Genomic DNA, 24,413 nt, shown 5'->3' with positions numbered 1-24,413 from the left:
AACTTGCTTTGCAAAGCAAATTGGAGCAAATTTTCTCTGCCAAGATTTGTAACCATAAGCTATATGAGTTAAAAATACTGTCTCGTTTTGGTGCTAGATTGGGATGAATATAATTTCTAAAGGAATAAGCAGCTTTATAATCACCAAGTTTGTTGATCTATACATCATTCCTAGGCAGCAAGGAAGGCTGTGTTGTTCAGCCTATTTTTCATGACTATTGTCTCAGTTTTATTATAAAGGATTTCTGGGTTTGTTTCATTTGTTTGTTTTTACATTTTTAAAAACTCTTCGCCTGACCTTTGCAGTATATGTGTGATTTTATCAACTGCAGATTTTGTTCTCTATATAACATATTATTACTATTGTATATAACATACTACAGAAAGTTCTTATTTTCTGTGATTATGTTGCAAAGAATGCTGGATAATTAATGGGCAAATTGTAGTAATTTTACATATATAAGTTAAATTGTCCTAGCTATTGAATACAGCAATATTTCCTCTTACTCTACTCTGCCTGAGCTAGCATTATCGTTGCATATGAGGAAGAAGCAAACCCACTGTTAGGTCTTATATTGCTGAAATTTCAGGATTGGGGGGCAGGAATTTGTCTTGAGGATAGCACATATTTTTTCTATTTCTACTTTTATAATGTTTTCAGGAACTTTGGTTTACATTTTAGGCCATTCTTCTATTCCACTCAGCTTTATTTCTTTACTGGATGAGGGAGATTGCCATAAACAGAATAAATAAATAAATTCAAACATACCCTTAAAACAAATTCACTTAGTGACTTAATTGAGGGTGATTTCCTTACTGATAATCCACTATTAGCAATAACTCATGCAATGCGACTCACAGTTACAACAGGGCTAAAGGAATGGCACTCACAACTGATCCTTAAAGTTGTGGTAATCCCAGCATTTCCATAGTTATGTAATTGTAATCTGGGCATTACTTATGACAGTTGCAGCATCCCACAATCATGTGATTGCCATTTGTGACTTTGTTTGCCAGCTTCCCACAAGCAAAATCAATGTGGCAGGAAAAAGCACAGGTCACTTTGGTAAGTCTCCTGCACCTAATAGCAGCAACCACAAACCTTGCTGCAATCACACCTTTCTGCTCCAGCCTCACCCTCACATGCTTTCCTGTACCCGACCACAGCCATTTCAAGCCTTGCTGTGCTTGTGTCACACCTGACGTTAGCGCACCCTTGAGCACCCTCTCTCACTCCATAACAGCCATCCGAAGCTTCATTGCACTCACACCTCACTATACCCCCATGCACCCTATTCTACCCATAGTAACCGTTTACCTACTTACAGACCTACTTGCAAACTGCCTGGGACTTGCTTCTTCTGATTGACTTCCCTACTGATTTTGGTTTTTGGAAGCCGGCAGGAAGTTATGAGAAGGTCCTTGTTTAATAATCCACAAAACAACAGCAACAAAAACTGCTAAGATTGCCATCACTAAGCAATGCATGCACATGACATTTCAATTTACAGCAGCATCACTTAGTAACGGGAATTCCAGTCCCAATTATCATTGTTAACCAAGAACTACCGTAGTGTCTCCAATTTTAGATACTGTGTTGAGATGCAGTATATGGATTTAAGAAGGTTAACAGAAACAAGCTTCTGCTTAAACCCTTTTTTCTGTGGCATAAACCACGACAGTGGCTCAGTAGCATTTTGTAATACAGTAATATTTATTTTTGCAAGGACATGTGAAGTTTTATATTGGGAATACATAAACTGTGATGCTAAGTTTGACCATTGGCTCATTCCATTATTTATTCGGAAAGTAATTTTTAAAACATCAAGGTGTGTTGCAAGTAAAGCTATGCTCTTTTACATCTACAAAGATTTGCTTTACAAGTGAGTATTATTGCAGCACAAATGTTTGTGGTTGAAATACAAAATACTTAAAATAAGTATAAGAGGCTGCTTAGCAAATATCTTGAGTCTTACAACTTTTCCAAGAGCAAATGATGCATCCATGTATCTCATTTTTAAAAGTTTATCATTCTGTTTTACATTTTATTTAAGTCTAACAGTTTAGTTAATTCATTTGTGGGGGTTAGTTGGAAGACTATATTTAACATATCTTTTAATATTGTAATATTCCAGATGGGATAGAGTAAGTTAAGAGAAGCTAGATTTCCTAAACTGCTTAATGAGTTAAATGGAAAATACATTTCTATTTGCAAACCTAACATTCTCTCCAACATCATATACATTTTCAATTTAAAACAACCAGATTCATAATTTGTAAGAAAGGTTGTGATGCTATATTTATTGCTGGTGAGATGGGAAGCGGTAACTCTTAAATGCCCACTGTTTAACTTCTGCAGTAATAACCATATAAAATATAGTAAGTGTGTTTAGCAAAATATATATTTGCTCTTTTTATCAAAGCAAATAATCAAAAATATATTTTTACTTTAATTCCCATAAAATCACTGATACAGTGTACTTCATTTTGATTTGAAACATTTTCAGTCATGCCCCAATTAAGTGCATATAAAATTTTACATTTTTAGTTATATTCTACAGTTGACTCAGTTTTGCACTTTTTATGTTATGATAGGTTAATCTGGTTTCTGAACACATCTGGTGTGAAGACTTCCTTGTAAGAAGTTTTTACTTGAAAAATCTCCAAAGCAATGAGACTAGGACAGTAACCCAGTTCCATTACCTTACCTGGCATGATCAACAAGTTCCTGCATCCACAAGATCCCTTCTGGATTTTCGCAGGTACAGTAGAAATAATTATTTAATTCCCAAGATAAAAAATGGTTATAAAAATTGTGTACTGCCTGAAAATAATTTAATCAATTTGTAGTTGATGATGAGGCAATCATGGACTTACTTGTTACATAGAGTACTGTGACTAAGGAATTTTAATATATTCTTCCTTCTCCTATGTCAAAATATGCTGTTTTCTAGTGTTTCACATAGTAAAATATGGCATAGAGAATGATCCATTTACTATCACAGTTCTAAAACCAGTCAGCCAGTATTTTGAAAGCCAACTGCTTCTAAAAATGGATGATAGAAGAATTATAAATCATGTAGACCAATGTTTTTCATCTGTGGCAACTTGACTGGTAATTCTAGGGTTTGAAGTTCAGACATCTTCAAATTGTCGAGTTTAAGAAACATTGCTATAAATATAACATAGATATAAATAGCCAGCATTCCCAATATAAGTAATTAAATTGCTAATTGGAACTTATGACATCATAATTAATGCACTTGCAAAAAAACCTAAACCAACAATTCCATGTAAGTACAAAGTGTTTATTTTCTTTAAATAGACACATACACAAGCATATTAGGTGGAAATATCTATGTATGTCATGGCAATTTACACCGAAGCTACTATATTTGTTTGTCTCAAGATAAAGCTCATTTTTCATATGGCAATGTTGTATTGTTCTATTTTTCTAGGCATTCAGCAACTTCATCTCTAATATACTTTCTTGTATCTAGAATAATCAAAGCACAGCTAAGATGACTGAGGCCTAATGGAGATGCAAAAGTTTTTTTTTTATTTTGAAGCAGATTGACAGGTGAATACTTAAGCATCACCCAGTTCTATACTCTCAAACTGAATTTCCATAGATTAGAAAAAAGCTATACAGAGATCTTTTCTATACAAGTCTACCCAATTTAACCTCTTTACCAGCTCCCAGATTCAAGGCTCTTGTTTGCACTTATCTGCGCATCAAGCTCCTAGTAATGCAGAGATACATCATTAATTACATTCTCCCACATGTAATCACTTTGTGTTTCCCACCCATGTTTTGTTGGTTATTTTAATGACATTTAAATTCTTTTTCATTTATTTTAAAGTGATTGAGAAAATAGTTTGGGACAATGAATTAGTATTTCTTTCTTTATATCTCAATATTTTAAATAATTTCTGAATCTCTTATCTGTGTCTAAGCACTCCTCTTCCACTAGGAATCAGTTTTAAGGTTCACTGAAATGTTACCTAGTCAAATTCATTAAAATCCCACAACGGTTCATTGAAAAATGCTAATTTTAGTACATTATATTGAAATGTGCAAGTCTCAATATGTTATATTGAAGTTTTTCCAAATAATGCTGTTAGAATTAAAATAAATGTATAACATGTTGAATTAGCACTTTATAAATATTATTATGATATGCATCAAAATAGTGATTAATAAAATCTATATGGTTTATAAATGTCCCCTGAGAGGCTTTTCTGTTATTGATAAAGACTACATATACACAAGGTATAGTATTTCATCCAGATAACATTAATTTAATTATTTAGATCAATGAGCAGTCTTAAGATCATCACAGAGAAGGTCTGTGTGGTTGCTAAGAATTCTCAGTGACTTGAGAGCCCAATCAATCAAAGTCTTGAGAAATTTTTCAAACTATTTTAGATAATTTCTAAAATTGATGATTAATCTGTGTTCAATTCACAGTCATTGTGCCATACATTTCTTGTACTATAGCAGGTATCTTCTGCTGTTTTCCATGTATTCATTTTCTAGTCAACACACATTTGCCAACTAATAGTCTGTACTTATCTATAAGCAGAATGCTAGCCCTAAGATAGAGTTTGGCTAAAATTGCTTCTTACTGCAGTGTCTAAGGATAAAATCCACAAGCCTTATGCAAAGTTCTTCAATGTGTAATGACATTTTGAAGGAAATAAAAGAGTGACTTGAAGAAATCCATCTGGATTTAAAAGAAAAAAAACACAAGCTATTAAAAGTTTTATGGATATGCATCTTATCAGACAACCAAGTGTATCCTTTCAGTAAGACTTATTTATTTTTATTTTCATTACAAATTATCCACAAGTGTTTGGGGATGAGTTCTGTTTTGTTTTTAAATTATAATTCTATTATCTTTCAAAAGACAAAACAGATGAAATACTTCTTTGTGTGCCAAAAGCAATTTTAAGGAATATTAATATTAGTTTCTCATCAATCTTAATTTTCTTGCTTTAGTAGAATTGTTTCTACAGTTATATCTTAACAATTTGAATATGTTATTCTACATTCTTGAAAAAATTAATGCCTTACAATAGAACTAGGTTCTTAAATTAATCATACAAAACATAACCCAATCCCATCCCTATTTTTTATGTGGTTTGATTTCCTTTTAACCTGTTCATATTTACTTTTAAGTGTATTGTACGTAGAGATATTTAATATAGACAGCCCATTCCCTAGAACCATAATCCATCACCGAGAAAAATTTGCCCCAGAGTCTTCAAAGCTATGTATTTGTTTTGTTTTATTTATTTTTAATTAAGCAGATTCTGTTGGACAGTGAAAACAACTAGTTTGTGCTTTTTTTGTTCCTACTCGCTAAAGACTATTGTGTTGAATAGGTTATACTATGTTAAATAGATGAATTAAAGCTAAGGGATTAAAAGCTCTTCATTGTTTGAAATATTGTGCTCTCAGATATTGATGAAGGAAGGAAGATTTTTTTTCCCCTCAGTAAGCTTAAAATATCCAGACAGAATGCAGTGTTTGAAAGGTGAAGCTGCTTCTTCTCAAAATACTGGTCACTTTAATGATTGCAGAATCCTAATTTCATTTTGCACAATAGACTAAGCTTTTTAAGTCTGGACCAGCTTGTTAGTCATGCACTGATAGTGTGTAATTAAATATTTCTTGAGCCCAGAGGGAGCGCATTTACACTTTAAAGGGACACTGCTAAGCTAAAAGATAATTAGCATCACACATGAGAGCTTTGCTTAAAATATATATTATGCTATCATTGCTTGCTGTGTGCAATGGCATTTATTAATACTGCTCACTTTAAAAATGGTCAAATTCTTATTTTGCCAGCTAATTAGCAGTTGCCAGTGTCATTTTTGTGATGTTGCAGCTAGTAATATAAGCCCAGTTGCATAGTCACAAAAGTGATCATTGGAAACTGTGACTGCTGCAGGGACGTTAAGGAAACCCCTTTTCTGAGCCTCTAAGGACCTTTGACCTTTGGTTGCTGATGGTTGCATGGTGATTTCTTTTTATTCAATGAACCAAGGGTTGGTTTGTATGACTAATCATTTTTTTCTAGTCAATTCTTCATCTCTCTTTGTGTATGTATGTATGTATATATTTTATTAAAATAATACTAAATATTCAGGGCTTTATTTATACATTTTAGTGGGATTTGGAAGAACTAAATTTGAAGGAAATGACGCTGTTTTTATAATCAAAACGTTCCAATCAGTGAAATTCATTTGAAGCTATTATTTCCATGTGCGTTTTGATATATGTCATTATTCATATCTTTGAAAGGATAGCATAATTTAAAACTAAGATATATATAAGTTAATCAGATAGCCAGAATTTTAGCAATGGACTGAGCCAAATAGAAATTAACGGATAAGTTGAATTATGGAGAGCACAAATGTGAAAAAAATTATTAAAGCCTCAAGCCATCTTCAGAAATAAAGCTGTTCAAGTCTGTGTTGATGAATGCTTTAATTCATTTGCTGCTATGAAATAGAAAGAAGATATATGGTCTCAAAATATTTTAGAGTAATGTAGAAACACCAGGCATTTGTTTCATTCCTTACACATTTTGTGTATTAAATGTCACTGCAACAGTAAAATGACTTTTATATACCAAGGATAACAAGTGTAAACAGATTGCCCATAGTGTGTATGTATGCATATGTGTGTGTGTGGGTACACATAGGTAGGTATACATACACACACACCTGAAATTTAGACAGTTTACATCTTTTGCTTGCTGATCAATTTCATTTCAGTTTGTATTTAGTGTTAGATAATGCCTATTCTTTAAAATGCAGTTCAGTTATTTACTCTGTTGTATTATTCCATTAGATCAAACACTTTTACTTAATAAGCCTTAGGCCATTTCTACCTGCCTGGCTAAAGCTCCTTCTGTACAGTTATCTTCTGCAGCTGAGCTAATTAACTTTTGACTCAGCTCCACTTTGCTTTTAGTATTGCAAAGATAGTTTTACACTACAAAATGCTGGAGCTGCAAGGCAGAAAATTTTCCATTGATGGAGATTCTCGCCTTATCCCAGTCTCTCTCCCTGCTGGTGTTCAGGTGTGTCTCCTTGCCATCAGCCTTCCTGAATTAAGAAGGAAGATGTTATTTTATTTTTGCAGTGAAAAATAATCTAGGTGCCAGGTTTTTTTCCTCATTGGTCATTTGGAAGAAAAGCTGGGTGGCTTATAAGAAATACTGAAAATTGTGAAGTCATTCTGAAAATGAGAATGCTTCCCAGGCAACATGCAAATATTTCTGAGGATTGGATGGGTAGTATTATTGGCTATGAACAAATAGCTTCAGTGCAGGTATCACACTGCCTGATTTTCCTGCTAAAGATTTCTGTCTTTAACTTTATTATTTAAAATGATCTAAGTCACAGATTTATTTTATAATACTATGCTTAGAGAAGCTGCTCTCCATAATCTCTTATAAAAAGAAAAGATATGAAGACTATACCCTAAAAAGCATTAATGCCTATAGTTGGATTTGTTTTTCTAAATAAATATTTCTTATATAAACTGTATTTCTTAAAAACTTAAATGTACAGTATATGTTTACAGAAACATTATCCAGGAGATTGCAACTATTCCTGTTTTACAGGAGGGAAATTTATAGATGAGGTAGAAATTTGCTCAATAACACTGTGGTGTGTGTCTGTGTGTATAATCCCACAGTTGTACTACTATTCAGTGATGGCATTCTGGTAGCTGAAATGCAGGTAGGTCTTATCTGTATTTGCAGTGATCAGCAGGAAGAAGAGGCACAGGAGAGGGCCAGGCAAGCATTCTGACTCCCTCAGACTTGCTTTAAACAGGCTTAGTGTTTAAGACTCAATAGCTTGAAGTGATTGTAGTCTTCCACATAGGTTCCTATTGAAATCTACTATGTCAAAAAGACATTGGCCATTGTTGTTTTCCATATACATATACACATGCGCAGAGAGAGAGAGAGACCTTACATCCAAGCCTAGTAATGGCACTCTGTTACTGAGTTTTCTTCCAAGGTTTCACATTGATGTTTTGAGGCATTTTCAGATCTGTTCCTCGGTTGTTACCACCAGCAGAAAAACTTCCTAGCTTCCACAAATGGAGAATGCAAAGTTTCCTCTCCTGGGGGAAGTTATATTATTAGGCAAAGACTGGGACAGGATCAACAGATTGCTGAATGGAATTCAATATGGCCAGGTTCCATAGTGATCTCCACCTTTTCAGTGATGGATTGAAGGGAGGAAACAGGAAGCAGATTTGCTACTTAAGAAGCCTTTAAAATGTTTGATAGGAGTTTTTTTCCAACCTTGTGCCAGAAGATGATGGAGCACCTGGTTTAGGCATTAGCCTGTTGCCACAGTCCCCAGGAAGAGTCAAATGGATGCACTTCAAGCTCAGAAGTAGAGAGAGTATGCTTAGGGTATGTGCAAATACAAATAACTGTGAAGTGAACCATTATATTCCTATTTCAACTGCAAAGAAATTTAGTACTGTACCTTCCTGTTCCTAGTAATCTCCAATAATGTGATTTGTGAATCTTGGAGAAGGAAATTTATGCATAGAAATTTATTCAATTAGTATCTGCATTGCTTACAAAGCCAGAAATTGTTAAAAAGATATTTGAGTTCAGATAGACCATGCCAATTCATGGAAGCTCTATGAAGTCTTGTCTTACCTAAACCTTGTCCCATCCATCTTTTAATTCTTAACAGATCACCTTGAAGTGATTAGAAATCTCAAGTTCTATTCAGGCTTGGAGGGGAGGACAGAATTAGGGGAAAGGCATGGGGGTTGTGAAAACCAGTGAGTGACTCAGAGATGAACTATAAAGTAAATGAAAACACACAAAGCCCTCCCCTCCTAGAAGTTTGCAGAAATAAACTATTTGAAGAGCAGCTCATCATCATTTTTAAAAAGGTTTTGCCCATTCAATGCAACCACCAAGTTTCCCTATTCCTTCAAATCCCCATACTTTATTTGCAAATTTAAATGCAATAAAATGTTCTGTAACTGCAATAGAGCATTATTCAGACTTTGTTGTCAACTGTTATACTTAATGATGCCCTTTCCTTTTTTGTTTAGTTAAGTAAGAGTCTCTAGGGCAACCCCAGGTAGAAATGAATAGAAATGGGGAATAGAAATGAATGTGCAAATTGGGCGAAGACAGGGAGATTTAGGACAAAAGGGGGGGACAGCTGAGATGAGACTTTTTGAAGTGATGTGAACAGTTTACAGCAGGGGTGATATTCAAAAATCCCAGCAACCAGTTCGCTACCCGGTTGCTGGGTGAGCGGGGACATGGTGGGTGGGGCCTACTAGAACTTCCTGTTTCCAGCTTCCGGTGGGCCTCCAGAGCCTGGGGGATGCTGTTTTTGCCCTCCCCAGGGTCCAGAGGCCTCCCCTGGGCCTCTGAGGGGGTGAAAACAGCCTCCCCTGGCCTTTGTAGGCCCATCGGAAGCCAGAAATAGGCCTGTTTGCCCCTTCTGATTTTTCTGGGAAGGCTATTTTTTGCCCTCCCAAGGGTCCAGAGGCCTCCCCCGGACTTCTGGGAGGGTGAAAACAGCCTCCTCTGGGCTGTGGAGGCTCTCCGGAAACCGGAAAGAGGCCCTCCCAGAGCCTCCGCATGGTCCCTGCACTAACCTCCATTGAAAATGGGCCACGTGGAGACTCCTGGGAGGGGCGGGGTGGGAGGGGTGGGGCCAGCTGGTTGGTTGAAATACCAGTTCGGTGAATCAACTGCAACTTTAACATCCGGTTCTCCCGAGCCGGTCAGAACCAGTAGAATTCCACCCCTGGTTTACAGGCACAATTTTACAAGGAAGGCAAGAAAGAATACAGTTAAGGAAACCTTTAAGTAGAAAAAAAAACCTTACATAGGGCTAAAATTTGGGAGGGGGAGGCTGGGTTATGGGGCAGAAGTTCCCATATTTTGAAAAGTAATATTTGATTTTAGAAAACCAAAACCAATATAAAACTATTGGTAATTCTTGGTTTCCACAAGCCTGGGTTGCAACTGAAGGAAGAGATTGTACAAATAGCTGTTCTCCTCCCATCAATAATGGATTTCTTACGTTCTACTTTATTTGAATTTCAAACATTCCTTCCTCAGAGAACTGATAAAACCTACACTCCCCTTTTGTTCCATAGGCCAAACAGGATGGGAATCACTTACCTAGGGACTGGAGCAATGGTTATTTCAGTAATTTCCTCCAATGGCAAAACAACTGCATCATATATAAAGGTGCTATTCATTTCCCTTTAGTATTCCCATACCATAAAAAAGCGCCAAATGCATTTAGAGAGAAGATAGTAATCAAAAGGTTCCCCCTCCCCCATTCTCAGCCTCCAAAGTATTTGACAGTTTGTAAGTCAGATAAGAATAGGGAGCTAAGGGAATGCTCTCAATATGTCTTCCTATAGGTTTTGTGCATTGGCTACCAACAATGCAATCAACATTTCACATCAACTCTGCCTTACTCCAAAGGCACACACCTCACATACATCAAAAACTGAAAAATAGGCTTACACAAGAAGGAAAGAAAGAATAGACCAGAGCTCTTAAGCTTTAACATTATGAACAGACGTTTTTCTTCTATAGAAATTGCTTTGCAATTTTCACTCTGCTTCAATAACAGCAATAGCACTTATACTGATATACCCCTTTATAGTGTTTTACAGCCCTCTCTAAATGGTTTACAGCCCTCTCTAAGTGGTTTATTTTGCCCCCAACAATCTGCGTTCTCATTTTACCAATCTTGGAAGGATGGAAGGATAACTCAACTTTGAGGTGATAAGGATTAAAAGGCTGGCAGTACTGCATTCTGACTATTGCACCACCACAGCTCCTTTTCAACTTAAAGAAGCATTCTCTTCCTGCTCAAGAGATGGCTTTAGCTGTTAGGTTAGTTGAAAGCACCTGTCTCAGATGAAAACAGATTATCAGCCTCATTTTTTTTGTCTTTTTGTTTGTTTGTTTGTTTGCTATTTGCTATTTTTTCCATTTCCTATACTACCACTATGCATGGCTTTTCTTCATTCCTGCCTGGACAGGCAATTTCCCTCTGTCCCAGGCAACAAGCAACTTTCTCAGAGGGGAAGCTGGGGACATTTCCAATATAGGATTTGCTTAGTCATTCTATGTGAGATGTGTGTTCCGACGGTTTGGAGTGTCACACACCAGGAAAGAGTTCCTAGTGCAGCAGTCCCCAACTGTTGAAACTTGGTGGTCCAATTGAAGGTGGAGAGGCAACCAGGCTGCACAAGTGACAAGTTGGCACTTACATGTAGTTCGACTTGCTTGAGCAGCAGGCTAGTGCGCGCACACATGCGCTCACAGCTTGACTAGTGCAAGTTGAGCTGTGCACATGTGTGCACATGCTAACCCTCCGCTTGTACAAGCCAAGATGCACATCCACTTGTGCAGCCCAATTCCAAATAGGCACAACCCGATAGTGGTCTGTGTCCTGGGGTTGGGGACTCTGTGGAATAAGTACACTTTTCTACCTTCTACCTTTAGTTTGCAAGCACTGTGAGCCTGGGAGACCGCACTGCCACCACCTCTCTACCTTCAATTTTCAGACATCATGCACTCAGGAAGATTTTCTGAATCTCTATTGGGCACTCTTTTCCTTTTTGGATTCCAAGACCAGGTTGGCAGTTACCCAGATAAAGCTGGAGGATGCAATCTCTCTCATGATCTGCTGAATCCTTCAAACCAATTCAACACCTTGCAGGAGTTTGGGCACAATTGAAAATGACACAGAATGCAATCTATGAGCAGCATGAAAGGGAAATCTCTCACATACACTGCCATCCAAAAAAATTAGAACTCCGAGGTAGGCAGGTCCCTCAAAGAACATGCTTATTGGATGCATCATATCGGTCCAGTTAGTGAAAACCAAATCTGAAGTTTCCTGCGCTAATAGCATAATTAAAAGAGTAACTGTTTCCCTCCCCAATTGTCCCAAGTCACATTGTCCAATTAAAATGGTCAGCAGGCTCCTCAATCACTCCTCTCCTCCTTCAACTGCCACCTGTTGGGATGACCTTGGTTCCCATTGGAAGACTCATGTCTGAAGATGGTCTATCTATCCCCCCCCCCCACCCGCCCTTAGCATGTGTGGCAGTTATGAAGCAATTATGAAGCAGCAAAATATGACTTTAGCCAGACTTGATTCAGAGTTGATAGTCAGAATTTACCTCTTAAATCAAAAGAAGTTCCTGGAAGTGTAAGCACAGAATGAATTAGTTCACCCTCAACCTCACCTCCCATCCCCAAGAAGTTCTTTTGGTTTCTGAGGGTACTTGTCATAGAATTTTTTAGTTGATCGATCCGCTTCCACATCCTTACTTTTTACCCAGGTGCCTTCTGAAAGGGGATATCCCTTCCACTGTACTAGATACTGCAGCTTTCTCTTATCCAAAATCTTTTTTACTTCGTAATGAGTTTCTCCTTGCACTACAATTGATTTCGGATCTACCCGGGCTACTGGCCTCAGCAGTGACCCAATTACTGGTCTCAACAGACTGCTATGAAAAACTGGATGCACTTTCCCTAGTAAGCGGGGGAGTTTTAGTTCTATGATAACAGGTTTAATAATTCTCACAATCAGGAAAGGCCCTAGAAACTTTGGCCCTAGCTTCTTGCAAGGCAGTTTTAACTTCAAATATTTGGTGGAGAGGTAGGTCCCCAACTCAGAATGGTGGTTGAGGGGATCGGTGCTTGCTGGCTTGGGCTTTGTGGGTTTTTGCAATCTTTGTGGGTTTAGAGCCCGCTTCATGTTTTCTCATGCTTTCCTTGGTGATTCCATCCATTTGGTGGGGATCATAAAGAAGGGTGGTTCCTGGGGAAGCTCCGGCATGGGAACAAACTCTATTCCTGTTGTTATTTGGAACAGGATAAGCCCAGTGCTGTTTTGTACAGCATTATTGTATGCTACCATATTGTATGCAAGTCTACCCAATTGGTTTGTTGGTAGTTGACATGGCACCTCAAATATTGTTCTGTCATCACATTAGTCTGTTCTGCTGCCCCTTTCATGCTCAGATGAAAAGCTGAGCTAAGCCCTTGGCAGGACCCAATTAACTTAATGAATTCCCTCCAGAACATATCTGTAAATTGAACCCCACAATCTGAGATGATCTTCCTGGGGAACCCATGCAGGCGGTATGTGTTTTAAGAATAACTTGGCTAGCTTATGGGCTGAAGGAGACTGGGCAGGCTATGAAATGAGCTTGCTTAGAGAAGAGGTCAATCACTATCCAGATGACAGTGTTTCCCCCATTTTTCGGAAGCTCCACTATGAAATCCATGGTGATTTCTTTCAATGGATCCGTCACTTCTTGGAGGAGTCCAGGAGGCTTTCCTTGTTGCTTTGTCATAGTGGCACAAACCACACAACTCTTGACATAGCTCTCAGCATCTCTCTTCATCCCTGGCCACCAAAATTGCCTCCTTGTAAAGTGCAAGGTTTTTAGGAATCCACAGGGTCCTATTTCCTTTGCATCGTGGCTCCTTTGGAGCATGTGAAGACAAAGGGCACTGGGGACATACAATTTAGATCCTTTCCAGGCTAAGTCCCTGTCCGGAGGTTAGTAGCTCTTTATTGTCTCTCTACCAAGGATCAGACAACAGTTCAGTTTTTAGGTTCTGGTCGTAGCTTGGGTCGCTTTCTGGAAGAGAAGAATCATGATTATCTCCTTGCACTTGCTGTTGTATTGTGGCATTTGTGACAGAGCATCTGCTAAAAGGTTTTCTCCCCCGGGATGTACTTCAAGGTGAAGTTAAAACGGTTGAAGTATTGTGCCCATCGAACTTGCTTGAGTGAAAATTTCCATGGAGTCATATGCGCCTCCAGGTTTTTGTGACTAATCCATACTTCAAAAGGCAATTTATTTCCTTCCAAGAAGTGGCATCAAGTTAGCAGAGCCCAGCAAACTGTGTAGGCTTCTTTCTCCCACGCCTCCCTTTGGCCTCAGTAAGCTTCCGGGAGATGTATACGCACGGCTGCAGATCCCCCCACTTGGGTTTTTCTGGAGGAGCACTGCAGCCACTGCTGTGTCACTGGCATCTGTTTGGATGACAAAAGGCTTCACTGGGTCAGGGTATTTGAGAACTAGTTCTTTGGCAAAAAGTCTTTTGAGCTTCTCGAAGGCTTCTTGGCATTTAGAGTTCAGTTTAGGAGTTGACTTGGTCGGGGTTTTACTCCCCTCCTCTCATTTAAGGTAGTTCAGTGATTGGGAGGGCTGTTTCTGTGAAGGAAGGAATAAATTGCCAGTAGAAGTTTGCAAACCCCAGGAAGCTTTGGAGTTGTTTGTGGGTCTAAGGGCGTTGTCACTCCAGAACGGCTCTGATTTATCTGGGATCTATTTCAACCCCTTCACTGGAGATCCATTATCCCAAATAGTCAAGGCAGGTCTTGTGGAATTCACATTTGGATAGCTTAGCATGTAGGCTTGCTGCTAGAAGTTTTTTAAGTATTTGGCAGACCAATTTAACATGATCTCCATAGTCTCAGTGAAGATGAGAATGTCATCTAAGTACACAAGGACCCCTTTATATTGGTGCTCATGCAGCAACTATTGATCAATTGCATGAACACTGTAGGAGCCTCTTGGAGGCCAAAAAATCGATGCATAATCTCATTGTCTCATCTTTTTTCTCTTTGAACAGTATTGGCGCTGCCACACATGATTTTGCTGGTTGTATAAACCCTCTAGCCAAGTCCTTGTCAATGTACTCCTTTAGTTCCTTTATTTTCCTAGGGATCATGGAGTACAGTTTTGGCTTTGTACTTTGTACAATTTTGTGTAGCTTTGCGCCAGGCAAGATCTCTATTGCGCAGTCAGTGGAGGGGTAGCGCATCACATTCCGTCTCACTGAAAACTCTGGCTTGGTCCTGGTATTCCTTGGGAATTTGGGGGGTCCTTGGTAGCTGTTCCATCATGGCTTTTCATTTCTCACTTTGTTTAGTGTCTTTCGGGTGCTGGACAACTCCCTTCCAGGGTTGTTGGTGGGAGGGAAAGGGTCTATTCTTAGTCTCAAATTCCTCTTCCCACTAGATGGTTAATACCATTTGTCCAGCTAGGACAGCCCTAGGATGACTGCTTCCATCATTTTGGCACCACTATAAATCATCATTTCCCAGTGGTGGCCCATTTCTAACCCTATTGGTTCGGTTAGGAGTGTGGTGGGAGCTACTCCTATCAGGGTCTCATCGATTTGTTCAAATCTCATGGACCGGGGTAGTTTTTTAGCTCTGATGCCTAGTGATTGCTAGTCTTCAAAAGAACACTTGGGGTGAATTGTTTGAAGCTGAGGCAAAATTTTATTTGAGAGCATAGCATAGAATCACAGTAATTAAAAGTAGGCTACAAAATTGGGGATGGTTACTTGATAGAAAAACCTTTCCTCTGTTTACCCCTAGAGCTACCCCCCTAGGAATTATTAGAAACTGCAATTAGCTGGATGGCTAAAAGAGAGAGTGTGTTCTGGGATTTGAAATTGTTGGCCTTGTGTTTTTTTCCACTTATTTACCATGTCAACTGGCTTTTTGTTTAATTAACATTGCACATAGATGTGACAGTCACAAAGAGGATTTATTTATTTATTTATTATTTATTTATTTATAACATTTATATAGCTACCTGTCTTTAAGGCAACTGGGGTGGCTTCCAATAAAATCATTTTAAAAACTGTAAAACACTCCATTAAAACATAAAATGATAAAAACAAAAAAAAATAGCATTAATCCAGGGTGATGTGTGATTATCTGGTCTTTTCCCAATGCTTGGATTAGAAAGCCAGGTGCTTTATAGAAGGCTAGGAAGGCAAACACTTGCCAAACTTCAGAGAGCAAAATATTCCACAGGGTTGGAGCTGCCATAGGAAAAGCATCTTTCCTGATTCTCACTAGATGGCAGTATAGGGGAAAGGAGCCAGAAATGTGCCCATCTTATCTAGTAGGACAGGTAGATTTCCTTAGGGAAATATGCTCCCACAGGTAGCCCGGCTTTTTGCCATATTGGGTTTTAAAGGTGGTGACTAGTACATTTTAATGGTGGAATTCCTAGTATACGGAAGAGAATGTTTATTTAAATGGGCTGACTTCTTTCCCACAATGGCACAGAGGAGATTATCCTTTAATCTCACAGACATTTTTTTTAAAAAAAAAAAACCTTTATATGAGCAATGAACTATCTTAAATTAGAGCCACCAAACCACTCCAAACTTCACCTATCAGTTTATAGGAAATCTGTTTTCTTTGTTCTGACATGTCTTGAACCCAGCCCCAAAGTCATTGTTCTATATAGCCTTTGTTTGAAATGTTATACTTGTTATTAAGGCCAGCATCAGTTACTATTGCCTTTGCTTCAACTAAGCGTTATATAACATCTCCAATTTGACATTAAATTATTTTCCTACATAATTATGCATGATTTATACAGAGCTTTATTTTTATTCCATTCTGATGTCTAACTCTAACTGCTCATTCTCATCAAAAATGAATTTTGATCTTTTCCTAAAGCATTCTTCTTCCTCCTATTCAGCAAAATGCAGTTATTTCTCACTCTGTCTTCTCTGTCTTTAACTGAAGATACTTACATTAGAGGAAAACGATTGATTTGTTATATTCTTTATGTAAACTTGTAAATCATTAGAATTTTAACACTGATTTGAGTTGATTCTTTCCTGGTCTTTTCCAACTAATTATATTTTTTCATTCATGAACTGGAATAAATGATGTGAATTTATTAATTTATTAATTTATTAATTCCATTTTTTTTTACTCAGAGGCAATTATTCTCAAATTAGGAAACAGGGAAGTATATATTTATTTTATAGATAAAAGATTTCTACAAAAAAGAAATCTACTAGTTGCTAGATATATACGTGTGCATGTGTAAGTTTACACATATACGTATACCTACAAAAGAGGAATAATAAAATAAGTCATTTAGGATTAGTTAAAAACAACATTTTGAATTATGCCTATGAAATATTGTGTGTGCATGTGTGTCCAAACTGAAATTGTGTTTCCAGGTATTTAAGTTTTATGTCTCAGAATATATTTATTTGTATATTTGAAAAGATCAGAAAATAAAATGTACTATATAAATCTAGCAGTTATCTATGCAAAATTAGGGAAGTTTTTTCATTTATTGTCCTGTGAATTAAGAAATATATTCCTAAAACACTAGTTTTTAAACATTGATTTATTTAGGAACGTATGTATCACCTTTCAGAGCAAAAGTTCTCAATGAAACTGTATTAGCTTTTGAAGCAGAACTCTACTAATACTGCCTCAGGGCTGAAAGTGAACTGTTAATACACACTTTAACTAAAGCCAGATTTGTTGTCATTTGTATTATTAATGTAGGAAATGCAGAAGAAAAAGAAAGCACCCTTTTATTACTTTTTTATTGCTGTTTAAGAACACACACTGTCTCTGGTTCAACCAATCAAGAGAATATACGGACAAGGAACATTTGGAATAACGTGATATTTTAAGGTTGTGAGGAAATTATGATTCTCTATGTTGGGACCACAAATTATGCTAAACTAAAATTTGTTTTATTGTTGAAGAAGCGTGATTTCACACATAATATTAAAACTCACATAGTTTAAACAAGCTATAATAATTTAAATAGCAGTGAAAATGAAATGAAGGATTTAGTTGATAACAAATTAATCTAGATTATAATTCTGTAAGCATTATAAAACACCCTTACTAATTCCTGTGACTCTTGTGCAAGATAATATTTAAGGATTACACCTGTTATTTTAATAAATATGTTTTTATAACTTAAATTTTATGACTCATGAAAAACCTTAAATTTTATGACTCATGAAAAATATGTTCTTAGATAATTATTAATATTTATCAACATCTGTGTTTGTTTTATTGCAGAAAAATAAACAAGTGCTACAGGGGCCGTTCTTGTCCAATAGTTGTGCATTGCAGGCAAGTATATTTTTTTTTAAAAAAAACCACATATCAAACTTACATGTTAATAGCTTTGTACATTGATTTATTTAATAATCAAATTAAATGCATTCTAATTCTAACTACTTCATTCATATTTTCTGCTGAGATGAGTTTCTTATAAATGCAGAAATTCTTGACAATTCTTATGTAATAGACTGATGATGTCTTAAGAAAAGATTTAGCTTAAATTATCTAAAACTAATGGTCAGATCTTACCCAAACCACTACAGAAATTATTTCTTTTTAGGAAGATGTATATATGTGTTTAATATGTACTGCAATTGTACATTTACTTCTTGGTAAATATGCATAGGATTATACTACTATCAAAATTAGCCCTTTTCTTTATTCACAATTATATCTTTGGTAGAAAATTCAGACTGGCTTTATCTTTTGAGGCTGTTTTGCCATACAGTTTAACAAGTCCTGAAGAAGTAGAAGAAACATTATTTATATTGTGAATAGAATAGAATAGAAATACTTATGGTAAAATAACTTTTGTCATTCTGTATGACTAAAGGAAGTACTTTGTAATCCAGCTGAAAATGGATTCCTAATAGATTACTGTATATATTTTGGTTTATCATCTGAATATGCAGGTTGAGTATTTAATTCAAGAATCACATTATTTCCAAAAATTCATTAAAATAATCTTGTCAGTGATTTTTACAGGCGCAGGCATGTGGTTTTTAAAAATTTATATATTATTATGACCAAATCTATTATTTTAATAAACAAAAATGTCTCTTTGTTTTTTGTTTTTTATTTATTTTGAGCCCCTTGTCTAGTGACACATGATTCTGTGGTTGATTAATCTGATATAGCAAATTACTTTTCGCTCAAATTGAACACATTTCACTATTGTTGTCCTATCTTTTTTCTTCCTGCAATGCCTCAAAACCTTCTATATCTTAAAAAATATTAAAATCAGAAATAGCTTCTAATGGACTCATTCTCTTTCGTGGAAGTATTGTCAAAAGGCCCATAATAGGTTAGAAACTGAGGAAAAGAACAAAAAGAAAATTGCTGAAATCTTAATAATGTTTGCTCACAATAGCACAAAAAGCATCTCATTTCCAGATAAAAGCTGGCCTTCTTTGAAGGCAGTGAAGACTTTATTCAGATCAGAAATCTTGACATATTTACACTTTCTATGACAAATCTCCATCTTTGTTGTCATTCCTGAACTGAGCAGGTTAAAAATAATGTGCAGAATATGAATAGCATCTTTTTTAATTGCAGCAGTTTTTCTGTAAAGATGAAAGGAAGAAAGTAGCCATATCTTTTTTCCAGGCTCAGGTGGCTAGTATCCAATTTCTCCATGAAGAATAATATGCCCTTTAAATAACAAAAGGTTTTTCACAGCAGGAGGAGAAGCAGGTCAGCTTGCAGAGCCAGGAAAGTTCCTGGAAATTTAGAGAAAGCTATCATTTGGGGAAAATGCTTTTTCCTCTTTTTGATTTTTCTTACAGACCAAGTTGAACAGCTGTTCATTATGCATGCAGCTTTCTATACTTATTTGTGTTAAGTAAAAATATTAAATGACACTATTCCCAAATGTGTATTTTTGTCTTTAGAGGAATAAGTGTTACTGTTCATATGCACACAAACCAAATAATCATGTATGAATAGTTTATTTTTTAGAGAAGTTTTTTCAATCACTATTACCTAATTATGTGATGTGCTCCTCCATCTCAGGTTAGTCCCCCACTCAAATATGCATCATATCAAGATAAACACTAATTTTGTTAGGATTTTGTGCACATTGAATTAATTAGATTTTTTTCTCATTGTCTATAGTGATGGTGCAGGAAGAACTGGAACCTACATCCTAATTGATATGGTTCTCAATAAAATGGTCAAAGGTGAGAATAAAAAGTGATGCTGCTTTAGAATTTTGCAATATTCTGTCCTATTCATAGAAGGGCCTCAGACACATTTTGAGGGAAATTGCCCTTGCCTGAATTAGATGCTGATTTTTCTCCCTGTAGAATTTTTTTATAAATGGTTCGACACATACGCTTAAAAAAGTATAAGCTATGTATTTTCATCATTTATGAAACTTCAAATAAGAGAAAGTAGAAGATACATAATTAGTATTATTTGCTTAAGTCTATAAGTATCCATATCTTCAGCTGCATTCACCTATGTAGTTGTATTCAATAGCTTTTCTGGTTTGGTGATTATTCTGAGATCATGAAATCATTCCCAGCCTGAAATGTGAAGAATTCCATCAGTTACATGTTTTTATTACCTAAATTTAGTAGACTAGGTATTCCTGACCAAAGGGTTTTCGTGAGTCCCTAACAGAAACTGACACCATTCCTACATCATACAATGTTAAACATTACATATTTCTGCAGATATGAATGCATGCCTATTATTTATATTCAATTACTTATAAATTCAAAATAAGAAATTAGTGAACATATCAGGCACAGAAGTTTGAACCTCCTCCTTGTTTATTCACTGCTACTTTAGTTTAATTGTGAAATTGTTAATGAAGCCCCAAAACCTAATGGACTCTTTAGTCCAATTTGTGAAAACAATTCCATTGTTAATACTCAGACCTTCTAACCCCTCTGGTTCTGATTGTAGTTATGTCATGTTTCAATGACTGTGTGTTGGTATGGTAGTTGTATGAGCATTTGACAGCAATGTGTGTCAGGTCTCATTGTTGTTTGGGCTGCTTCCTTCCTTTCTTTCTGGCCTGCTAGATCCACCTTCATTTTAACTGCCTTCCATTCCACCTGTGCTTTTGGTTCAACTGCTTCTGAACCTGATCATGCTCTTCTCAATTCTAAGGGAGACTTTCCTTTTATTGAACTCAACCACATATGTGAGTAGATGCTGCCCTCTGCTCTCTATACAAGTAATACAGAATGGGGTATTACTTGAGCATGTGGACTGCCCAGAGTAGCAGATGTGTACAGAAAGTCCTGGAGACTTTCAGATCATGGGAAGAGAGGGAAGATTTAACTGGGAATATGGAATTTCCTTGAGAATTTGTGGGATGGTGTTTGTGTAGTATAATGCTTGCTCATTGAGATGTCTAAGGTTGTACCGTACTGCCTATGATTCTTTATGTTTCTACATTCAAATTGTTCACATTTCTGGTCCAGGCATGTTCAAGTTCCATATGGATCTTTTGCACTGCCATGCTCCACGATTCTCAGTGATGTTCAAAGCTGATCTTAACCTTGGAGAACTTCTTGCTCTGTAACATTCTCTGCTTTCTTTGGGCTTTCCTTCTTTTCTTGGGGTCTTCCAGACTTTATTTTTTTATTTGATTTGATTTGTCAATCACTTACAAGATGATAGGTATAAGTATAAACATGAGTAAGAATACAGGAAATAGGTATGAATAAATGAGGGCAATAGGACAGGGACCGTAGGCACGATTATGCACTTATGCACGCCCCTTACAGACCTCTTTTACAGACTTGTTTTGAGCATGGCTCCTTTTTTATTTTTGTTTTTTCCTGGCCTGGGAGAGCAGCATAGTCTATGTTTGGGGTTTCACTGCTGTAAAGCTTTTGAAAGATGGAATTTTACTAAGTTACTTATCAACAGTGACCCACATCATTTGGATTGAATTTAACTTACAGCAATTCCCAAATATGTTGCTATTTAATCTGGCCACTAGAGGGTGACTAGATTTATTTATTTGTTTACTTATCTACTGTATATATTTATTTTGTAAGATTTAGAGGCCGCTAGACTCCAAGTATTTCTGTGTGGCTTACATACTGTATTAAAATTCCCAGTCTTGTAAAGCAAAAGCAAAATAACACCGCAAATGCCGGCAAAATTGAGGGGGGGGGAACACAATGGAATAATATAAATATCCCAAAACTGGCAGGGGTCAGCAATCATGCCCCCCCCCCCAGCCTGAGAGGAAGGTCAAGTTTTCAAAGTCTTGTGGAACACATGATTGCCACTAGGAAGCATTTACACTGTCGTTCACTTTGGCCACTAGAGAATTTGCTGTGGTTGTCTCCTAGCAACAGCAAGCCACATATTTCTATGCAAAGTCTTGAAGCTTGCTTTTTTATGGACATATGCTTCTGTGGGTTTTCTGCTTTGTTTCTTTTTCTCAAAGGCACTCAAATCAGCTAGAAAAGTTGACTAAGAAAGAACTGGCTGAACTATGTGCATCCTTGATCAGCTTATGAACAGAGGCAGCAAGAGATGTTTCAGGCAGGAGGTACTTTGGCTAGTCAAGTAGACTGTGATTATTCTGAAGGCTTTGCAATCAAAGAGTGAACTGTTTTTAAACTGCTTTTTAGTATTCTGATCTCATAAGACCATGGATCATAAACTTTGCTGACCAGATAACATTCAACCCTATTATTGTTATTACTATTTTTTATGTTCAAGGTAACTTAAATCTTATGTTATAGAAAAAAGAAAGCTGTTTGACTTGCATGTTCTATAGATAAAATCCTCTCAGTTCTCAGTAGTTGATGGTTGTTTCAGAGGAGGAAATGGTAAAATGGCAAGAAATTACAAGGTTAAAAATAATTCAGGTTGGTGGGGACTGCTGGGGTCTGGCAATCACATGTTAATAACAGTACAAGCGAGCAGTCTGAGAAGTCTTGAGATCAGATTGCATCAAAATTGGTTTATCTCTCAAAAGATTGTCAGAGTTAACTGGTTTTGATGTGAGTGATTGCAGTCACTAACATGGATAGGACAATCTATGTTGAGCAGGCTAGATTATTGGATCTGTGATAATTACTTTATGGAATATTTTGGGCCAAAACTGTCATGGATAGAAAATGGAAATAAAATAGTGGAATATAATTTCACTAATACATTGTATTGTCATGATTTATTTAACTGTGGCTTGTATAATGTCATCAATCAAAAGCAACCATATCAAGGCTTCAGGATTACACATAATCTTCAAAAAATGTGGATGACTTCAGAGACTTTTGAAATATGTAATCCAATTATAATGCTATAATGTGAGAGGAGAAAAATATAAGTAGACCTCAACTTATGACCACAATTGAGCCCAATTGCTCAGAAAGACAGTGGTTAAGTAAATTTTGCCTCATTTTTTGCCACAGTTGTTAAGTGAATCATTGCTCTTATTAAGTTAGTAATACGGTTGTTAAGTGAATCTAGCTCCCCATTGACTTTGCCTGACAGAAGGTTACAAAAGTTGATCACATGACCCTGGGACTTTGCAACCATCATAAATATGAGTCAGTTGCCAAGTGTGTAAATTTTGATCATATGACCATGGGGATTCTGCAACAGTGATAAATGTGAAAAATTGTCATAAGTCACTTTTTTCAGTGCCATTGTAACCTAGAATGGTAACTAAATGAACTGTTGTAAGTCAAGGACTACCTGTGTTAAAATATATGACCAGAGAGAAATTAAATAAAGTATATTTAGTTTCAATTTTAATATAAATGAAATCAAGTCCACTCTTAAAGAGTATCCAGAAGCATTTGGAGTCCAATTCAAGATGCTGGTTTCGATCTTTAAAGCTCTTCATAGCATGGGACGCAGTTATCTAAGGGATCACCTTTGCCCAATTAATCTGCCTGTCCCATTTGATCTGGCAGAGGTGGTATGCTTCAGATCTCATCTGCCAGGGGCTTACAACTGGCCGATCCCAGAAGACTGGCATTCTGTGCCAGGGCATCTATTTTATGGAACATTCTCCCCCTTGAAGTAAGTTTAGCTCTGTCTTTATATTACTCACTCTTGTGTCCGATACTTTGTAACCTTCAATTGGGTGAAACAAGGCATTTCAGAGCAACAATTTTGAATCAACATACCTCAAATATGCTAACTTATAAATGCATCCAAAATCCAGGAGCTATGACTTCTGTAGGGTCAAAATTTGGCAAAGTTGTATCTGCTTTAGAGTCACCATGCTTTCCAGCTAGCTGAGGGGCACGGGCAGTTGATGGGTGAGAGAAGGGGCTCTTGGGATATGCCAGAATGGAGGACATTTTTCCTCATAGTTGTTGCTCCATAGTTTCCCTCCTTCCAACAAAGTAGCAAGCAGTTCCATGGGACAGCCAAGGAAGAGAAGGAAGAGACTTCTCTGAAGCTTTTCTCAGAGTTGTGAATTGAAGGCAAATGATGCAAGTCCATATTATATTTGGAAAGAAGAATGACCAGACAATTGGTTGTTTAGTCTCTTTTAATGTTCCAAAAGTACCTGAAAACATGGCTCTGTCATCAGGCTCAGGGGTCCCAGAGAACCAAAGATATTGTAAATTCAAGCATTATGTTAATCTAATCTATCTGGTTCCAAATGGCTATATTGTCTGTATTTTAACAATTGTTTTTATATATTTATTATTTTATTTTAATGGTTATATGCCACCTAGAATCACTTCATATGAGATGTGCTGCTACACAAATATTTTT

The 24,413-nt window shown here is 36.7% G+C and overlaps 1 protein-coding gene across 3 annotated transcripts in view; it reads left to right on the top strand.

Moving 5' to 3' along the window:
* Window positions 1-24,413, top strand: part of PTPRN2 (protein tyrosine phosphatase receptor type N2) — a 753,919-nt gene that overhangs the window by 704,534 nt on the left and 24,972 nt on the right. For all 3 annotated transcript variants that reach the window (XM_087946244.1, XM_087946246.1, XM_087946245.1), the window contains 3 exons: window positions 2,595-2,761; window positions 17,937-17,990; window positions 19,815-19,879. In XM_087946244.1, the coding sequence (XP_087802370.1) occupies window positions 2,595-2,761; window positions 17,937-17,990; window positions 19,815-19,879 (286 nt within the window). The remainder of the gene's footprint in view (window positions 1-2,594; window positions 2,762-17,936; window positions 17,991-19,814; window positions 19,880-24,413) is intronic.

This window comes from Notechis scutatus, chromosome Z (assembly GCF_049901735.1).
Source record: "Notechis scutatus isolate UNSWTSFEM ecotype Mainland chromosome Z, rNotScu1.2, whole genome shotgun sequence".
Taxonomy (NCBI): Eukaryota; Metazoa; Chordata; class Lepidosauria; order Squamata; family Elapidae; genus Notechis; species Notechis scutatus.
This window is presented reverse-complemented; position numbering and strand designations above follow the sequence as displayed.